The 18,200-nt window shown below is 49.3% G+C and overlaps 1 protein-coding gene across 4 annotated transcripts in view; it reads right to left on the reverse strand.

Moving 5' to 3' along the window:
- Positions 1-819: 819 nt before the first annotated feature.
- Positions 820-18,200, reverse strand: part of CPT1C (carnitine palmitoyltransferase 1C) — a 56,188-nt gene continuing 38,807 nt past the window's right edge. For 3 of the 4 annotated variants that reach the window (XM_053362514.1, XM_053362516.1, XM_053362515.1), the window contains 11 exons: positions 17,824-17,911; positions 14,742-14,937; positions 13,222-13,410; positions 11,940-12,045; positions 11,652-11,768; positions 8,936-9,100; positions 6,832-6,966; positions 5,679-5,831; positions 3,083-3,196; positions 2,160-2,252; positions 820-964 (listed from right to left, as the gene is read on the reverse strand). In XM_053362514.1, coding sequence (XP_053218489.1) covers positions 866-964; positions 2,160-2,252; positions 3,083-3,196; positions 5,679-5,831; positions 6,832-6,966; positions 8,936-9,100; positions 11,652-11,768; positions 11,940-12,045; positions 13,222-13,410; positions 14,742-14,937; positions 17,824-17,911 — 1,455 coding nt within the window. In that variant the 3' untranslated portion in view covers positions 820-865. Of the gene's footprint in view, positions 965-2,159; positions 2,253-3,082; positions 3,197-5,678; positions 5,832-6,831; positions 6,967-8,935; positions 9,101-11,651; positions 11,769-11,939; positions 12,046-13,221; positions 13,411-14,741; positions 14,938-17,244; positions 17,330-17,823; positions 17,912-18,200 lie in introns of all 4 variants that reach the window. The other variant, XM_053362517.1, reaches the window with a different exon arrangement.

Here is an 18,200-nt window from a genome sequence, read left to right on the forward strand (position 1 = left end):
TTGACAAAAGGCCACACGCGATTCCGTTTTGTAAGATCTCCCGCCCTGTGGTTTTATTCAGGTCTGTGACGCTAGCAAAACAAAACAAAACAAAAAAGACCCACCCGTTGTTCTTCTGCCGCTCCTCGCAACTCAAATTTCCCCAGAGGCGTACAAAACCCTGCAATAAATTAAGACCAACTTTCCCTCCCTGCACCAACTTTGCGGGGATTCCTGGATCCCCAGAATAGGAGGAGAGGGGGGTTCCCCTCTAAATATCACCCATCACCCCATCCGCAGTGCCTCAGGGGAACAGAGGGTCAGTGGCAGACACAGGGAAGGAATCCTTTGAATGGGAAGTGGTAGAAAGGGGACGCAGCCCAGCTGCTGTGGGTGGAAGTGGTTGGAGCGGGCAAGGAAAAGAGCTTCTTAGCTGCTGGACAGAAGAAGGGGAAAGGGAACTGCTGCTTCTAAAACACCCTGGGATGGCCACAATGGGAGCACTTAAGATTTCCCAAGAGCCAAACTTCTGTTCTAAGCGAACCACAGTCCTCCATCCACACATGTGCCCTAGAAGAAGCAAGATTTTGCTACCAGCCGCAACCCGTTTTAGACTTCTACCAACCCAAAAGCAGGGAGATGCTGAGCAGACGGAGAGGGTCGTTTGCCTACGTGGCATCCGGCACAGGGTCCAAATCTCCCAAATCCGAGAATGGAAGAGGGGCGTGCCCGTCCGTTGTGCTTGTGGGAGTCCTCAGGCAGGCCCGGCCCCTCTTCATCCCCCACTTCAAAATGTTCCTGCAGATCAGAGGACAGAAAACACACACACACACTCCAAAGTGTGTCTGGGGAGCTGGCTGTGTAAATCCCGCTGGCATTTATTCAGTCACTGGCCACGACTGGCGGGGGAGTTTTTGTCCAGTTGGAAAAGGGCCAAGACGTCCACCATGGCCTTCCGGATGTTAAGTCCAAACCGGTGTGCGTCCTGGAGAAAGAAGCAGGGGAAGTGAGATCGGGGAACTCGACACGCCTAAAATATTTCAAAGCCTGAGCTTACTTTAAAAAATGGAAAATCTGGTGTGGAAAGTTTCTTGCTCCGAAAAAGGAGAGCAAGTTGCCCCAGTTATCCCTCCAGATGGCTCAAGCAAGTAAGCAGTGGGAAAAACCAAGGGAAGAGTAACCAAGAGTTACTAAGCAATCTAAGCCAAGGAAGAAATCAGACAGGAATGAGGCAGCAGTTAACCACACTGAGCAAGTTGGAGTTAACTCTTCATTAGCAAAACCGGAGTATCAGGCCTAATGAGCGCAGCAACTCTTCTTTGATATGTCTTCCCCCATGAAGTAGTTGCAGAGATGGAAGGCCCCTGCTTTCCACAGCTGCCCATGTCCCCTCTTCAGGGTTTTCCCCATGCAATCTGAGATACTGCCCATGTGAAGCTAACTCCTCCGCCCTTTTCATGCCTCTACTGGTTCTGGGAGACCGAAGGGGAGGGAAGCTGGTTGCAGCAGGAGGGGGAAGACACCTGGGACTCTTCACCAGCTGGATTCCTCTCCTGCTTCAGCTTTGTCTTCTGATTCTGGACTTCTCTCTGCTGCTTCCACAGCTGCCTAAGTCCCCTCCTCTCCAGGGTTTCCTCCCAAGTATTCTGAGACTGCATCTGTGTGCCTGGCCTTTGCTGCTCCTACTTCATGCCTCTCCTCGTCCTGGGAGACCAAGGGGAAGGGGAGCTAGTTGCAGCAGGAGAAGGAGATACCCATGACTCTTCACCAGCCTGACTCATCTCTGCCTCTTGGCCTCCCTCATCCCTCTCTACGTCTGCTTCTGGCTTCTCTCTGCCACAGACTCTGCCTTCTCACTAAGCCCTGTCACCCCTTCAGTTTCTGACTCCTCCTGCTCCCAATCTGCTCCCTCTTCTCCCTCTGACCACTCATTGCTGTTCCACTACCACTCCCCAGACTCTGAACCTTCTTCCCTTGGTGATTCCCTAGCTGGTTCCTCGCACCATTGCTCCGCAGCCAACCAGTCTGTGACAAAATATTCCCTGAGCCAGTGCCTCCCCGCAGACGATACAGGCAGCTTGTAAGAAGCTCACTGCCTACCAAGCCCTGCCTGCTAACCATCCATTGAGGCACCCTAAAATCCCAGCATGGCTTATGTGCCCCTCCTGGCACACACTTACCGTCTCCTTGCTGGAGAATTTGCATGACACGTGGAAGTTTATGAGATCTTCGCCCACGATGACGTATGACACACCATAACCGTCGTCGTCGACCTGCCCAGGGGTGGAGAGAAAGGGGAAAAACAGCCTGAGAAAGAAACTCGGATCTTAGACCTCTGTCCTCTCCCACATCCGACAGAGCAGTGTTCCTAGAGGATGCAAGAAAGTGCTGGCTCCAAGATCGCCAGGTCTAAGTCACTCGGACACCACTTTCCACCATACCCCCCAGAGAACCCTGGAGGCCTGACCTTAATAAATAACAACAACAACAACAACAACAACAACAACAACAATAATTATTTATTTATACCCCACCCACCTGAGTTTCCCCAGCCCCTCTGGGCAGCTCCCAACATAATATTACAAGCATGATAAAACATCAAACATTAAAAACTTCCCTAAACAGGACTGCCTTCAGATGTCTTCTAAAAGTCAGATAGTTCTTTGTTTCCTTGACATCTGGTGGGAGGGCGTACCACAGGATGGGTGCCACTACCGAGAAGGCCCTCTGCCTGGTTCCTTGTAACCTCATTTTTCACAGAGAGGGAACTGCCAGAAGGCCCTCGGAGCTGGACCTCAGTGTCTGGGCTGAACAATGGGGGTGAAGGTGCTCCTTCAGGTATACTGGGCCAAGGCCATTTAGGGGTTTGAAGGTCAGCACCAAGACTTTGAATTGTGCCCGGAAATGTACTGGGAGCCAATGTAGGTCTTTCAAGAGGGGTGTTATGTGGGCTTGCCAGCCACTTCCAGTCACCAGTCTAGCTGCTGCATTCTGGATTAATTGTCGTTTCTGGGTCACCTTCAAAGGTAGCCCCACGTAGAACGCATTGCAGTAGTCTAAGATAACCAGAGCATGCACCACTCTGGCGAGACAGTCTACTCACCGGTCCAAATCCTCCCCCAAAAGAAACATAGTCTGGATGGTTCTGGAGGTCAAAGAGCTCCATCTGCTGAATGGGAGTCTGGCTGGTGGAGAGTCGCCACGGCTCAGACAGCACCTGGCAGAGGGGAGAAAGGGGCCGAGGATCAAACGGGTGAGGGGCTCTGCCACAATGGGTACCCTCTCCCCCCTTGCTGCTCCCCACAGAACCTCTCCCCTCAAAACAGTATCTTTCAGGAGGACTTGTGACTCCTCAGCCCACACTGGTCCTCTTATGCATTGCTAGGATCAGCAACGCTATTTATTTTTATTTATCAAGATCCTGCCTATACAGTGGACGCTTGGGTTGTGAACGTGATCCGTACGGGATGCACGTTTGCAACCCGCAGCGTTCGCAACCCACAGCAGTGCATCTGTACATGCGCGGGTTGTGATTCGGCACTTCTGCGCATGCGCAAAGCACGATTTAGCGCTTCTGCGTATGCGCGATCGCCGAAACCCGGAAGTAACCTGTTCTGGTACTTCTGGGTTTCGGCGGGTCCGTAACCCGAAAAAACACAAACTGAAGCGTCTGAAGTATGACTGTACTGCTTAAAGTTATCTCCAAGCTAACTCCAAGCTAAAAAACAACAGCAGCAAAGGTGCACAATTAAACCATCAATGCAAATGACTGATAAATAGATATGTACATAAAGTTTCCTCTTCGGATACATGTCCCCACTTAGCACTTTTCAGACTCCTGGCTCTCGCCCAGGAGCCCCGCCACCCCCCATGCTCACTCAGGACCCAACAAACTCATTGATCACCCCCCAAAAAGAGGGTTCCTGGAACCTACTGGCCAACACCCAGTTTCCTCACCCTAGGCTTGCTTTTTATACCACTCATTCTGTGAGCTGTGGCATCGGGATGTCAGCACACCCGGGTGCCTGCGACCACCAGCTTTCCAGATTATGTTTTCGATAAGCAAGGTTCTAGCCCTCAACGTTTCAGGGGAAGAAGACCCTAACAGCAACCAATGGTGAGGATCTCTCCTATCCCCTTCACTGGGGCAACAGGTTCCCCTCCTGAGGGAAGGCCGCACCTCTCTGAGACATGTGTGCAGAAACAGTCCCAGTTCTGCACACGCAGCAAGCCCAACCTGACATGCACCATTAGCGGTGACTCTTGCACAGAAGCTGCTGACATGGGGAAACTGGTGAGACGAGTGTTGGATTAAATCTTCCCCTGCTTCTAGCGCATTCCAGCAAATACCACTCCCTTAGATCCTTCTTTTTTAAAAAAAAACTTTGGTAAACTTCTGAAACATGCCTGGCCAGGGTGTAGGGTGGAACTGACGTATGGTGAGGAGGATTTTTAGGGGAGAATCCATGGATGAGGACAGGTTCACTAAATAGTCCTCCCTATTGCTTGCCTATCGTAAGCCCTACCGCTGCATTTTCTTCTGTCTCAGCTGATGGGTTGGATCACACCGTCACCCAGATAACATCTGGTTTTGCCTAGCTGCTGCTTCAACAAATAAGTTACGCCTTCAGGGTGAAGATTTGTGTTTCCAACCCTTTTTGCACCTGCCTATCCTTCACCTGAGGGACGCGGGTGGCGCTGTGGGTTAAACCACAGAGCCTGGGACTTGCCGATCAGAAGGTCGGCGGTTCGAATCCCCACGATGGGGTGAGCTCCCGTTGCTCGGTCCCTGCTCCTGCCCACCTAGCAGTTCGAAAGCACGTCAAAGTGCAAGTAGATAAATAGGTACCGCTCCAGCGGGAAGGTAAACGGCGCTTCCGTGCGCTGCTCTGGTTCAGCAGAAGCAGCTTAGTCATGCTGGCCACATGACCCAGAAGCTGTACGCTGGCTCCCTCGGCCAGTAAAGCGAGAAGAGCGCCATAACCCCAGAGGCGGCCACGACTGGACCTAATGGTCAGGGGTCCCTTTACCTTTACTTATCCTTCACCTGACTCTAGATCTGGGGTTGTCAAACCTTTTTCTGCCTACAGGCACATTTGCAAAGTGTAGAAACTGCCATGGGTCTCCACCACCACTGCAACCTGCTCTATTGACTACAACAAAATGCTTCTTTCAAGCCTAAATCTAACAGGGAAATGCAACCCTGCAGGCACCAGAAAAAGGCATCTGTGAACAGCCGTGTGTGCCAGCAAGCACCACACTGGCTATAAGACTCACTTTTTCCCTCCTAAAAAGTAAGGGGAAATGTGTGTGCGTCTTATGGGGCAAATGCAGGCTGCGCAGCTATCCCAGAAGTCAGAACAGCAAGAGGGATTGCTGCCTTCACTCTTGCTGTTCTGGCTTCTGAGATTCAGAATATTTTTTTTCTTGCTTTCCTCCTCCAAAAATTAGGTGCGTCTTGTGGTCTGGTGCGTCTTATAAAGCGAAAAATACGGTAATTCCAATCAACAGTACAGTGAAGCCAATTTCTTGCTTTTCTTCAATTGGGCAAGAACGTGTCAGGTGGGGACTTTAACAATCCTGATTGGTTCAAAATATACCCTGGGAATAAAAGCGTCGCTGACACATTCCCTAGCCTTAATTTTACATACACGTACCCTAGCACCACACACACATACCCCTGACTCGACAACACTTACCTCGCGCAGAAAGGGGGAGTCTAGGCCGAGATATTTGGAGACGACATACAGACAGAAGAGATGCCTATCAATGCCAGCACCTGTCATGGCGTGCCGGTAAAGGTTCTGGTGCTTCTCAGCTGCCACACGCAACAGACGTAACCTTGTGCCATCCTGGATATGAACAGCAGGTGAAGATGCTGAGAAAAGCTTATGCTGCACCTTCCACATTTTCTAGTCTCTGCTGATTCCTCCTTTCCTATTGACCTAAAGGATCACTTCTCCTCATGTGGCCAACCCACAAGAGGCTCTCCTCCGCTGACCGCTCCCCTCCAGGCGAGGGGAAAATGGGTGGCTACTGGGGACAGGGCCTTGTCCGTGGTGGCACCCCAATTGTGAAATGCCTTCGCCAGAGGGGCTCACCAGGTGTCTATGGTGTAAGCACACACTGCTCTTCCCATGCATCTATTTGGTAGTAAGGACACTGGGAATCTGGATGGCAAAAGTCACAACATCCAGCAGAGCATCTAATCTGGTGGTATTGGCCTAACTCCCGAGAACACCTGCCTCCCACTTAGTAGCAAGTTTCTAGTCCTCGTTGAACTAGAATTGGCACTTAGAAGATAGACGGCATCTGAAGTGGCACTGTATGTATGGGAGAGCAGCTCCTAATCTTCATGCGATGGTCTCCTATGTCAATCCCTGATCCCAGCTTTAAAATATAAAATCGAAAATTTTGCAATAAAAAAAAAAGAGGCAAGGAGTAGAAACTGAGTACAGTAGTACCTCGGGTTAAGTACTTAATTCGTTCCGGAGGTCCATTCTTAACCTGAAACTGTTCTTAACCTGAAGCACCACTTTAGCTAATGGGGCCCACTGCTGCTGCCGCGCCGTTGGAGCACGATTTCTGTTCTCATCTTGAAGCAAAGTTCCTAACCCGAGGTACTATTTCTGGGTTAGCAGAATCTGTAACCTGAAGCGTATGTAACCTGAAGCGTATGTAACCTGAAGCATATGTAACCCAAGGTAACACTGTACTGAAAACATTAAAGCGTGGCTCATTTATGCAAATCTGACCATTTTGCTGACTTCATTCCAGAAGACATGGTTATTCTTAATGTACACGAAATTTTGGATCTGATTCCTCTGGCAAAGGCTGCATTTCAAGACTTACGTTCTGGGTAGGATCCATCATGGCCTTGACAAAGTTGCATGACTCAATGGTGCAGGAGCGGACTGTTTCTGTGCGGCCCTCCCGGAAGAGACGGGTCATGGATGCCTCGTAGGTGAGGCAGAACTTTTGCTTGTCCTAAAAAAGGGAGAGAGGGACGCTTGGCTGAGTATAGGGGACAGGCTTGCCTCTGGATCTGTGGGTGGAGTGAGATGGGAAAAGATTTAATCTATAGCTAAGCTATAATGCAAGGGACGCGGGTGGCGCTGTGGGTTAGACCACAGAGCCTAGGACTTGCCGATCAGAAGGTCGGTGGTTCGAATCCCCGCAACGGGGTGAGCTCCCGTTGCTCGGTCCCTGCTCCTGCCAACCTAGCGGTTCGAAAGCATGTCAAAGTGCAAGTAGTTAAATAGGTACCGCTCCGGCAGGAAGGTAAACGGCGTTTCCGTGCGCTGCTCTAGTTCACCAGAAGCGGCTTAGTCATGCTGGCCACATGACCCGGAAGCTGTACGCCAGCTCCCTCGGCCAATAAAACGAGATGAGTGCTGCAACCCCAGAGTCGGTCCCGACTGGACTTAATGGTCAGGGGTACCTTTACCTTTACCTTAAGCTATAATGCAGCTGCCACAAATTGTGAGCACAGAACAACAGCCCTGCTAGGCCAGGGGAAGCTGAGTTGACATCACAAAATCACAGAACTCAAATTATCCCATCCATACAATCACAACAGAACCAAGAGAGGTGGTATACTCTATTGCAGATATTAATACTGTACAGCTTGAAGCAAATGGGTGCATAAAAAGATTATTCCTGGAATAAAAATTGTCCAGGCACATAAATATGATTCTGAAGCCTTACAGAATCTTCTTCAAAATAGGTACAGAAACAGATGATACATCCAAATAGTTTCATAAGACATGTGCTTGCCAGACTATAGGTTCACCTTAGTGATATTAGATTACTCCAAACAGACATAAAATCTCTATAGGCTCCATTAGCCTGGAGCTGTTTCTCTCTCCTGGAGAGACTCCTTTGAACATCTTTGTCCCACTGTGGTTGGGGGAAAAAGGCCCTTCAAAATGGTGATTTGCAGCTAAATACCTTACTCACGTGATCTAAAGTCAAACACCACGTGAAAGGGCAGAGAACATCAACAGTTAATTGTCAACCCATCTAGGAGCTTAGAGAGCTCTTCCTAACTTTAGTATACCTCAACGAAATTTTCCAGTGTTAAACCCTTAGAAATATACATAAGGGTATTTTCCATTTTGGTGTGCAATTAAACATTAATTATACTGAGTTCCGCACCCCATAGTCACCTTTGACTGGACTTAAACCATCCAGGGGTCCTTTTTTATACTTAACATACTCTCCTTCCCTGGAGGTTTTTAAGCAGAGGTTTGATGTCATGTATGATCTAGTGGAGATCCCTGCATTGCAGAGGGCTGGACTAGATGACCTTGGGTGTCCCTTCCAGCTCTACAATTCTATGAAAGCTTTTAAAAGTACCGTATTTTTCACGCTATAGGACGCACCTGACCATAGGACGCACCTTGTTTTAGAGGGGGAGAACAAGAAAAAAAATTCTCCCCCTCTCTGCTCAGCGCCCCTTCAGTGAAGCGGCAGGAGAAACGGAGGCCCTTCCATTTCTCCTCCCGCTTGGCTGAAGGGGCACTGCGCAGCTCTCCCTCTCTGCTGAAGCCAGGAGTCTTGCTCTCCCGGCTTCAGTGAAAGCAACATGAAGCCTCCGGAATGCGGAGGGAGCGCTCCCTCTGCGTTTCGGAGGCTTCGCGTTGCTATCGCTGAAGCCAAGGAGCCTGCATTCGCTCCATAGGACGCACACACTTTCCCCCTTAATTTTTGGAGGGAAAAGTGTGTCATATAGAGCGAAAAATACGGTAATAAACAGCTCCGGCTGGCTCCTACTGATGGGGGGAAAAATCTCACCAGAGCTACCAGCCAGTCTGGCTTGGGGAGAAGAGGCTTTGGCTCCTGTGCATTTGGCTGGTGGTTGTGACACTTTGGGGGCCAGCCAAGCCTAGGGACTCTGCCTCTTGCTTGCCTGCCTCCCTGCCTGCCAGTATCTTCATCTCGCCAAGCGACATACCCGAAAATGTGCGAGCTGAAGGCAGAGCTGGATGAAGCTGTCTGGGCTGGTGCGGCACTTCTTGATGAGGCCTTTTCCAAATTCCTTGAAGGGGAAGGCGTTGAAGTCTATGTCATTAGCCAAGGCCAAGGCCACGGACAAGGACTGCAGGATTACCTGTTGGCACTGTGGACAAAAGGGGAACAACAGGAGGCAATGAGGACACAGAGCAGGTAGTAGGGGAAGCAGTAACCAATGGCCAGGGCTCACCTGCCAGGTGAGATGGTGCTCAACACAATTCCAAATGGAGTTGCTCTCTTTGCAGCATTTTTTACCTTTGACGCTTGAGATGTGCATTTTCAGCACATACCTCATATATTTTTGTGATTTTGGTTGGCTACTCTCAGTTTTTGAAACAGTTTTAATGCATTTTGAAACTGTTTTATTGTACAGTGGTACCTCGGAAGCGGGTGGCGCTGTGGGTTAAACCACAGAGCCTAGGACTCGCCGATCAGAAGGTCGGCGGTTCGAATCCCCGTGACGGGGTGAGCTCCCGTTGCTTGGTCCCTGCTCCTGCCAACCTAGCAGTTTGAAAGCACGTCAAAGTGCAAGTAGATAAATAGGTACTGCTCCGGCGGGAAGGTAAACGGCATTTCCATGCGCTGCTCTGGTTCACCAGAAGTGGCATAGTCATGCTGGCCACCTGACCCGGAAGTTGTACGCCGGCTCCCTCGGCCAGTAAAGCGAGATGAGCACCGCAACCCCAGAGTTGGCCACGACTGGACCTAATGGTCAGGGGTCCCTTTACCCTTTACCTCGGAAGCAGAACTCTGCTCGACTTCCAAAACGTTTGGAAATCAAGGCGTGGTCTCCGATTGGCTACAGGAAGCTCCTGCAGCCAATCGGAAGCCTCATTGGACACTCGGGTTCCAAAGAACGTTCACAAACACTCACTTCCGGGTTTACGGCGTTTGGGATCCAATGTACGACTGCATTATAAATCATTGTAACCCACCCTGGGACCTTAGTTTGAAGGGCGAGTAAATAGTAATACTTGTTGCCATTTTTTCCCTTTTGTATAGTAAGCCAGTTTCTACACAACTCACACTCTATTCCCCACCCAAGCATGATGCACTGTTAAGAGTTTAAGGACACCTTCTAGCGTGGCAAAAAAGGAGAGGGTGGGGAGGGGCCTGTAGGAAGTGTGACCTGGGGAGGTTCCTCTGCCCTGCTATTTTCTCTGCCCACCATGTTTTTTGATGCAACTCTGTCACCAGAGGCCCAAGTGACATCTTTGGCATTGGACCCTTAGGTGCAGCCCTCCAGGATAGAAAAAGCCTGGCCATAGGTACCTTTCTGGTACCCGTTCATTACTTTTCTTGCACTGCGCAACCCCCTTTTTATTATAAAAATATTGAATAGCACGGCGATAAAGATAGAACCATGTGGCACACCGCTTAAGCTCTTCCTCCAGGCTGACAAAGAGTCAATAATTAGCATCCGTTGGCTGTGGTTGTTCAGCCATATGTGAATCCACCCAATCTATCTCAGCCCACGTTACCATCTTGTAGCAAGCTTAGCATGGGAGACCTTGTGAAATGTCTTCCTAGAATCAAGATATACTGTGTCCCCAGCATTCTCACAATCTACCAAATTAGCAAGTATCAAAAAAAGAGATAAGATTAATTTTGAATGATTTGTTATCCGTAAAGCCGGCTCCTAATAATCGATGCGTTCTTTTCTAAACGCTCACAAACTGACTGCTTAATCATCTCCTCTAGATTTGCCCAGTTTCAACATCAAGGATGACAGCTGCTGATTTTCCAGAACTTGCTTTGCCCCATCTTTTTGAAGATAAGGACAAGCGTTGTCCATCCCCAGTCTTCCAGTGAATGGATAAATGCACGATTGTTACAGTGACACTTTTTCATTTTAAAAGCACAATCTGCCAATGAAACACTGAAAAATGCCGTGGGTGGAGGGGAGAAGGGAATACAGCTGTCATCAGCCAGCTCACTTTGTACAGAACTGGCCACCAGCCAGGGACTACTATCTGCAGCCAGTCCTGCAGCAAAAACCTCAGAAACAGTAAAGATGGGTGAAAGCCATGCTCACCTCAACAGAAAAGATGGAGATGACTGCCGTGTCTGTATGTACCCTTAGCATACCACAACAGTAACAGAAGGAAGAAACCTCCATCTCTCTCGGGCATCTCCAAGCTCCCACACTGCTCATAACCACATCTGTTTCCTCTGGCACTTCCTCAGCTGAGCTTAGGCTACTCAACGCGGGTGGCGCTGTGCTCTAAACCACTGAGCCTCTTGGGCTTGCCGATCAGAAGGTCGGCGGTTTGAATCCCTGCGACGGGGTGAGCTCCCGTTGCTCTGTCCCAGCTCTTGCCAGCCTAGCAGTTCGAAAGCACACCAGTGCAAGTAGATAAATAGGTACCGCTGCGGCGGGAAGGTAAATGGTGTTTCCATGTGCTCTGGCTTCCGTCACGGTGTCCCGTTGTACCAGAAGCGGTTTAGTCATGCTGGCCACAGGACCCGGAAAGCTGTCCGTGGACAAACGCCGGCTCCCTCAAGATGAGCGCCACAACCCCATAGTCACCTTTGACTGGACGTAACCATCCAGAGGTCCTTTGGCTTTACCTTTACTCACATGGATCCATGTTGTCCTTCCTCAGCCAAGCTCACCTGCCTCAGTTTTTCTTGTCCCAATACCTCTCTGCACTCACCTCTGGTGGGATATCCCATTGTAATTTCTGGGGCGGGGGGATGCTGGAATCCATGTCCCCTTTGCAGTTCCCGTTAGCATCGTACCCCAGCGTAAATGCATCTGTGGCAATGGTGTACTGTGGGGTGGGGGGAAAAGAGCGTCCGGGTGAGAACTATTTTACTTTTCATCCCTGCACCTCTTGCCCCAAGCCCCCCACCCCTTAGAGCTCACCTTCAGAAGATCCAGGAGTCCTGGCTCTCAGTCCTTCACACCCCCCACCCCTCCCATCCCAAAGTTGGGCTTTTACCTCCCAGAGATGTGCCACAATGGGGGCGTCAGCCCACGAATGCTCTGCATTGATGCCAGACTTCCCATTGCGGTAAACAATCAGCGTGAAGGATTTGTCAAACCACCTGTGGGGAAAACGGGCTTTGAGTGAAAGGATGGACGCCATCCTGCAAGCCTTACTCTTCGTCCCATGATGCCATTGCCACCTAAATATGCCTGTGAGGTCTCCCGGGAAAAGGGAACCAAGAGAGGCTCAGCATGAGTCAAGAACACCCAGCCTTACGGACCCCTGGCTGGTTCTCTCGAAGTGAGGGGACAGCACAGAAAGAACCACGTGAATGCTCTAGTCATCCCATGTAAAAGAAAGGAGGAGTAATCAAAAGAAACGGACTACAGAGTGAGAAAATGATGCTCCAGTCAAAACAGAAAATTCGTTTGCTAGGTGAGAAAAGGGTTAGGACACATGGAGTTCCTTGTGCATTCCTAGAGAGGGCACTCTGTGAGGTCATATCCTCTGTTTGACCAGGCAGGACGGGTAACAATAGGAAGATAATTCTTACCACTTCCTCCCATCTGAGGAACAGTCTCTTTTTTTTGTCATGTAGCTGTAGCGATAGGATGCAGGGTCTGTGCCCTCTTGAGGAGAGGCACCATCTTTGACCCAAACCATGTATTTTGTAACATAGAAAGATATTTTGCCTGACTCGTTTCACTGCTATTTTCCGCTTGAATCAAGCCTGCAACTTTATGTAAGTAAACACTATTTTTACATTACAGACTTCTGTCTTGTTATTTGGTTTAGTGGGGTAATCCAGTCTGCCAAAGGCATCCCGGATAATTATGGAAAGCTACATAGCTTTGTCACAAGTTTCCTTGTTTTATGCTGCAAAGGATGGTATATATTTTTTAACTCTGCTAAACTAGACACTAAACTTACTCAAGTAAGAAGAAGGAGAATTCATAAATAATATACCCTACCCTACCTTCCAAATCCATCCCAACAAAAAGGAGAGCTAATCTGCCTTATAGCATTTACATCAGAACCCTCTCCAGTTCTGTTAACTCCAGGTGCCGGTGGAGAGATGGCGATTTGACCCAGTGGGCCAAAAACCTGTCAAAGAAAAAGTAAAGTTCTCTTGCATGAAGTGTGTGTGTGTGTGTGTGTGTGTGTGTGTGTGTGTGTGTGTGTTGTCAGGGACACTATGAAGCCCTATGAAGTGGGGTACAGTTTGTGGTAGTACTTGCAGGATGGAGACAAAAGAGCATGCGATGCAATCTTAGGCAGCCCAGGGAGCACCCACCTGTCGCAGCAGCGCCCGTGCAAAAGGGACTTTGAGTAGGCATCCAGTGCCTGACTTGGATTGGGTCCCTGCAGCCCCTGCTCGCTGGTGTCCAGGGTGACGAAGAAGGCAGCTTTCTCCACTATGCTCAGCGATTGCTCATTCACCCCAGACCGGAAGTAGGTTTGGCGGGCCCGGGCCCAGGGGTCTCTGCAAAAAGTTAAGGGAACCATGACTTGGGGAGGTCTGCCTGTCACGGGACTGCCAGTTCGGGTGGATAACTGACTGGCTTGATGGCAGCAAGCGGAAAATAATTGCCCGTCACCTGGAATCTAAAAACCACTCTATCTCCATCCTCTCTTTCCCCCTACACAAAGTCTGCAGCATTTCATTAAACTCATTGAATAAAGTAACAGTATTCCACCAGGAGATCTCAACGATCAAGCTGAATGTATGCAGGACCCAATATGTTACAGGATTTGTAAATTAATATAAAGGCCATACATTTGGCTTGGAAACATATGGGCAGTTAAAAGTTTTTTCCTTATTCCTGATTGGACTCAAACATCTGGGCAACAGGTGGCCCATTCATCATCATCATCATCATCATCATCATCATCATCATCATCATTAACATTTGTTTATCGTCCTTCACTCAAAGGTTCCAAGGCAGTTCACAACAGAAAAATAGAAAACGAGACTACAAAATACACAATAAAACAAAAACAAACCAATAATCCCCTCCCACAAAAACACTTTAAAAGTCATAGAATGCTAATCAGCCAAACTCCTGGTTGAAGAGAAATGTTTTTGCCGGATGCCTAGGGGAGCCTCCCTGGTCAGATCATCCCACAAATGGAGCCACCACAGAAAAGGCCCGTTCTTGTGTTGCCACACTCCACTTGTGGAGGAGGCACATGAAAAAGGGCCTCAGAAGATGATCTCAGGGTCCAGGTAGGTTCATATGGGGAGAGACGGTCCTTGAGGTATTGTGGTCCTGAGCTGTTAATGGCTTTATAGGTCAACAACACTTTTAACTGTAGACATTAACAGGGTAAAGGTAAAGTAAAGGGACCCCTGACCATTAGGTCCAGTCATGGCCGACTCTGGGGTTGTGGCGCTCATCTCGCTTTATTGGCCGAGGGAGCCGGCGTACAGTTTCCGGGTCATGTGGCCAGCATGACTAAACCACTTCTGGTGAACCAGAGCAGCACACGGAAACCCCGTTTACCTTCCCGCCAGAGTGGTACCTATTTATCTACTTGCACTTTGATGTGTTTTCAAACTGCTAGGTTGGCAGGAGCAGGGACCGAGCAACGGGAGCTCACCCTGTCACGGGGATTTGAACCGCCGACCTTCGGATCGGCAAGTCCTAGGCTCTGTGGTTTAACCCACAGCGCCACCGCGTCCCTTATTAACAGGGTAGTGCAGAGGAATATCAGGGAAGGCTGAGTATGTCTCAAGTTCCCACCCGCCCCAAATCACTTGGGTTGACTAAAGTCTTGTGTGATCAGAGTCAAATGAAGGGAGTTTAGGCTCACCTGTCAGCAGCAGTCAGGGCACCCAGTTTTTCCTCGCCAGGCAGAGGAGGCGTGGGGTCATCTAGGATCTGCTGAAACTGTGCCTGAAGTTCGCGTGGGTGCAACAGCCTCCCGTTGTGGTATAGCCAGACCCGGAAGAAGCGGCCAGCATGGTACACTGCAATGTGCTTGCTATCCCTCAGGTGCTGGATGGTGTCTATGGAGCAAGGAGCATCACATCAGGAGAGTTCTGCAGCCTCACATCAGATTCCCAGAGGACCATCCACACCATACACTGAGGGAGACCCCTCCCAGCACCCTTAGCCAGCCACAGTTCCCAGGATTCCTTGGGGGGGGAGCCATATTATTAAAGTAGTATAGGAGCACTCTAAGGTGAGGATGCGATGGTGTGGGGTGCCCCACACAATCAAGACAAGGCTGAAGCTAGTGCCTGGTTTCCTCTTTGCAAATCCTAGTTGCCCATTTGATTTAATGCCACAAATGAAGCCACCTGGGTGTCAAAAACACCTGTATCCAAAAAAATGGTTTGGAACCATCACAAATCGTACGTCCCCCTTCCCAAAGACTGTTCCCATTTGAGTTCCTGCAAAGCACCGCCTGGCCCCAAACCCTCCTTGGGTGTAAACTGCTTCAAGTGGGTTGCCAATAATAATAGTAATAATAATAGTAATAGTAATAATAATAATAATAATAATAATAATAGTAATAATAATAATATTTTTAGGCACCAGGCGAAAATGTTCCTTTTCAACCAGGCCTTTGGCTGATTAATATTCTACAGCCCCTTTTAATGTGTCTGTGGGAAAAGAGGGGAGGGTTATTGTTTTGTTGTTTCGGTTTAATTATTTACTTGTGTTTGATCTTGTATTTTATTCTGAGATCTCTTGATGAAGGGCGGTATGTAAATTTAATAAATAAGTAAAATAACAACCGCAAATAAGGAGCCGATCTATCTGCTTGTCCCCCGTCCCAATGATGGGGGACAGTCAAAGCAATCACTGTGGGACGTAGGGGGCCGGTGTGCCAGTTTTGTGTACAAATATTACAGATTTTAAGGATGGGCACAGAGACCTTAGGCCTAGCCTCCAGCATTTGCTCTCAGAGGGTACAGGCGCTTTGGGAGGCACCAGCTACAGCCTTGTTTGCCGAGGGACATTAATAGCATAAGAAGAGCCCTGCAGGGTCAGGCCAACGGCCCATCGCTGGCCAGCCTTCTGCTCTCACCATGGCCGACCAGATGCCGAAGGGAAGCCCAGAAGAAGGCAGGCCCCAGTGCAACAGTGTTTTCCCCACTTGTAATTCCCAGTGGCTGGTATTCAGAGAGGCCTACTGCCTTAGGCAGCCGAGGGAGAACATAGCCTAATCTGGCTAATCTTCATTTTACTGTTTACGACATTAGAGAATCACCACCCTGGCACCCAATGTTGGCAGACTATCCCCAGGCCAGATTCTCCCACCTTCACCCTAAAATTCCACTCAGTGATCTATTCTAATGCCACCTGCTTCAGTGTCACCCATTCTGACTCGGGTCTCCCATCTACCAACTCTGTCTTCTACAACTTTGCCTACACAAAAGTCCTGGGAGAGTACTCCCCAACTTAGAACCATAGAATTGTAGAGTTGGAAGGGACCGCAAGGGTCATCTAGTCCAACCCCCTGCAATGCAGGAATCTTTTTGCCCAACGTGTGGCTCGAACCCGCAACCCTGAGATTAAAGGTCTCCTGCTCTACTGACGGAGCAACCTAAAAGAGGTGGAACGTTCTTGCCCTTTGAAATCACCTCTGCTGCTTGGTGGAAGGTGGGCAATGGAAGACATTGCCCTGCATCTGTTTTACCATCCCCAGGATGCCCCTGCCGGGAGGTTAACTGAATTCCCTTCTCCTTGTAAAAGGTAAGGTAAAGAACCCCTGGATGGTTACATCCAGTCAAAGGTGACTATGGGGCTGCAACGCTCACCTCACTTTTCAGGCCGAGGGAGCCGGTGTCTGTCTACAGGCAGCTTTCCAGCTCACGTGGCCAGCATGACTAAACTGCTTCTGGTGCAACAGAACACCGTGACGGAAGCCAGAGTGCACGGAAACGCCGTTTGCCTTCCCACCACAGTGGTACCTATTTATTTACTTGTACCGGCATGCTTTCGAACTGCTAGGTTGGCAGGAGCTGGGACCATAGCTGTCAACTTTTCCCTTTTCTTGCGAGGAATCCTATTCGGAATAAGGGAATTTCCCTTTAAAAAAGGGAAAAGTTGACAGCTATGGCTGGGACAGAGCAACGGGAGCTCACCCCGTCACAGGGATTCAAACTTCTGACCTTCTGTTCGGCAAGCCCGAGAGGCTCGGTGGTTTAGACCACAGTGCCACCCGCATCCCTTCTTGTAACAGTTAAGGTTACAGAGAGGGTTAAATAGGAATGGTGAGTGCCTCCCAGCACCACAGGTAACAATGAGTGTGGATACTATGGGGTGATGATGTCAGGGAAGCAAGGGTTGCGAGAGCATCCTACCTCCCTCCATGCCTGGGACACGGGTTGTATTAAACATGCGTTCATACTGAGCTGAGCACATGGGAAGGCCGCCTTGAATCATCAGCTGGAGAGGCATGGGAAGCGAAGAGAGAGAAAGAGAGAGAGATTGAAAAAGAGCAGCAGTCAAGGAGATGCACCAGCCAAATGACTTGGGGAAGAAAGAAAGAAAAATAAGGAGGGCAACCATCAGCTTTGAGCAACACTGAAAGTCCTTCCGACATGGAACTGAACTGGGTAGGCAAAGCTCAGATTGCAAATTCCAGGGTCACATTCCTGATTTTGTAACCCACAGGCTATAGGCAAGACAGGGTGCAATAGATCCTTGCTGTAAGAAGGAGCGAGAGGAAGACTGTAGTGACCGCCAGACCAAAGAACTTCAAAATCCAGTAAGAAGTTCTGAAATCCCAGAAATACAAAGTGTTGGAAAAAGGTGTTAGGACCTGGACTAGGTCAGAAAACCCACCAAGAGACACCATGAAGCAGACTCGCCCTGCAAAAGGCCCCACAGTGGGTGGGGGGCGGGGTGGAGTGTTTCATAATACCCCCTGATTCACTTACCCTTCCCCACCCCAGGCAACCGGGTGGTATTGAAGAGACGTTCCCATTGGGCCGCACAGAGGGGGATGAAGGAATTTGGGGTGATGTTCTGTTTTCAGATGGGAGGCAAGCTCAGGTTTAGATGCAGGGGTTGGGGAACCAAACATGGAAGAGATCTGCGGTTATTTTTAAGACACTCAGTGAACCTAGCTTGGTTGGGGAACTTAACAAAAAATTAAAAATCCAGACGTAAATACATTTCTTAAAAGGAGAGCTGGAATTATAAAACATGTGGGAATTCCAGGCCAGATACTAAGAAAGAGGAAGCTACAAATGCACCCTTCACATGTGTGTAGCTTTGATTAGGAGGAGGAGTTTGGATTTGATATCCCGCTTTA

Source organism: Podarcis raffonei, chromosome 13 (assembly GCF_027172205.1).
Source record: "Podarcis raffonei isolate rPodRaf1 chromosome 13, rPodRaf1.pri, whole genome shotgun sequence".
NCBI classification, from domain to species: Eukaryota; Metazoa; Chordata; class Lepidosauria; order Squamata; family Lacertidae; genus Podarcis; species Podarcis raffonei.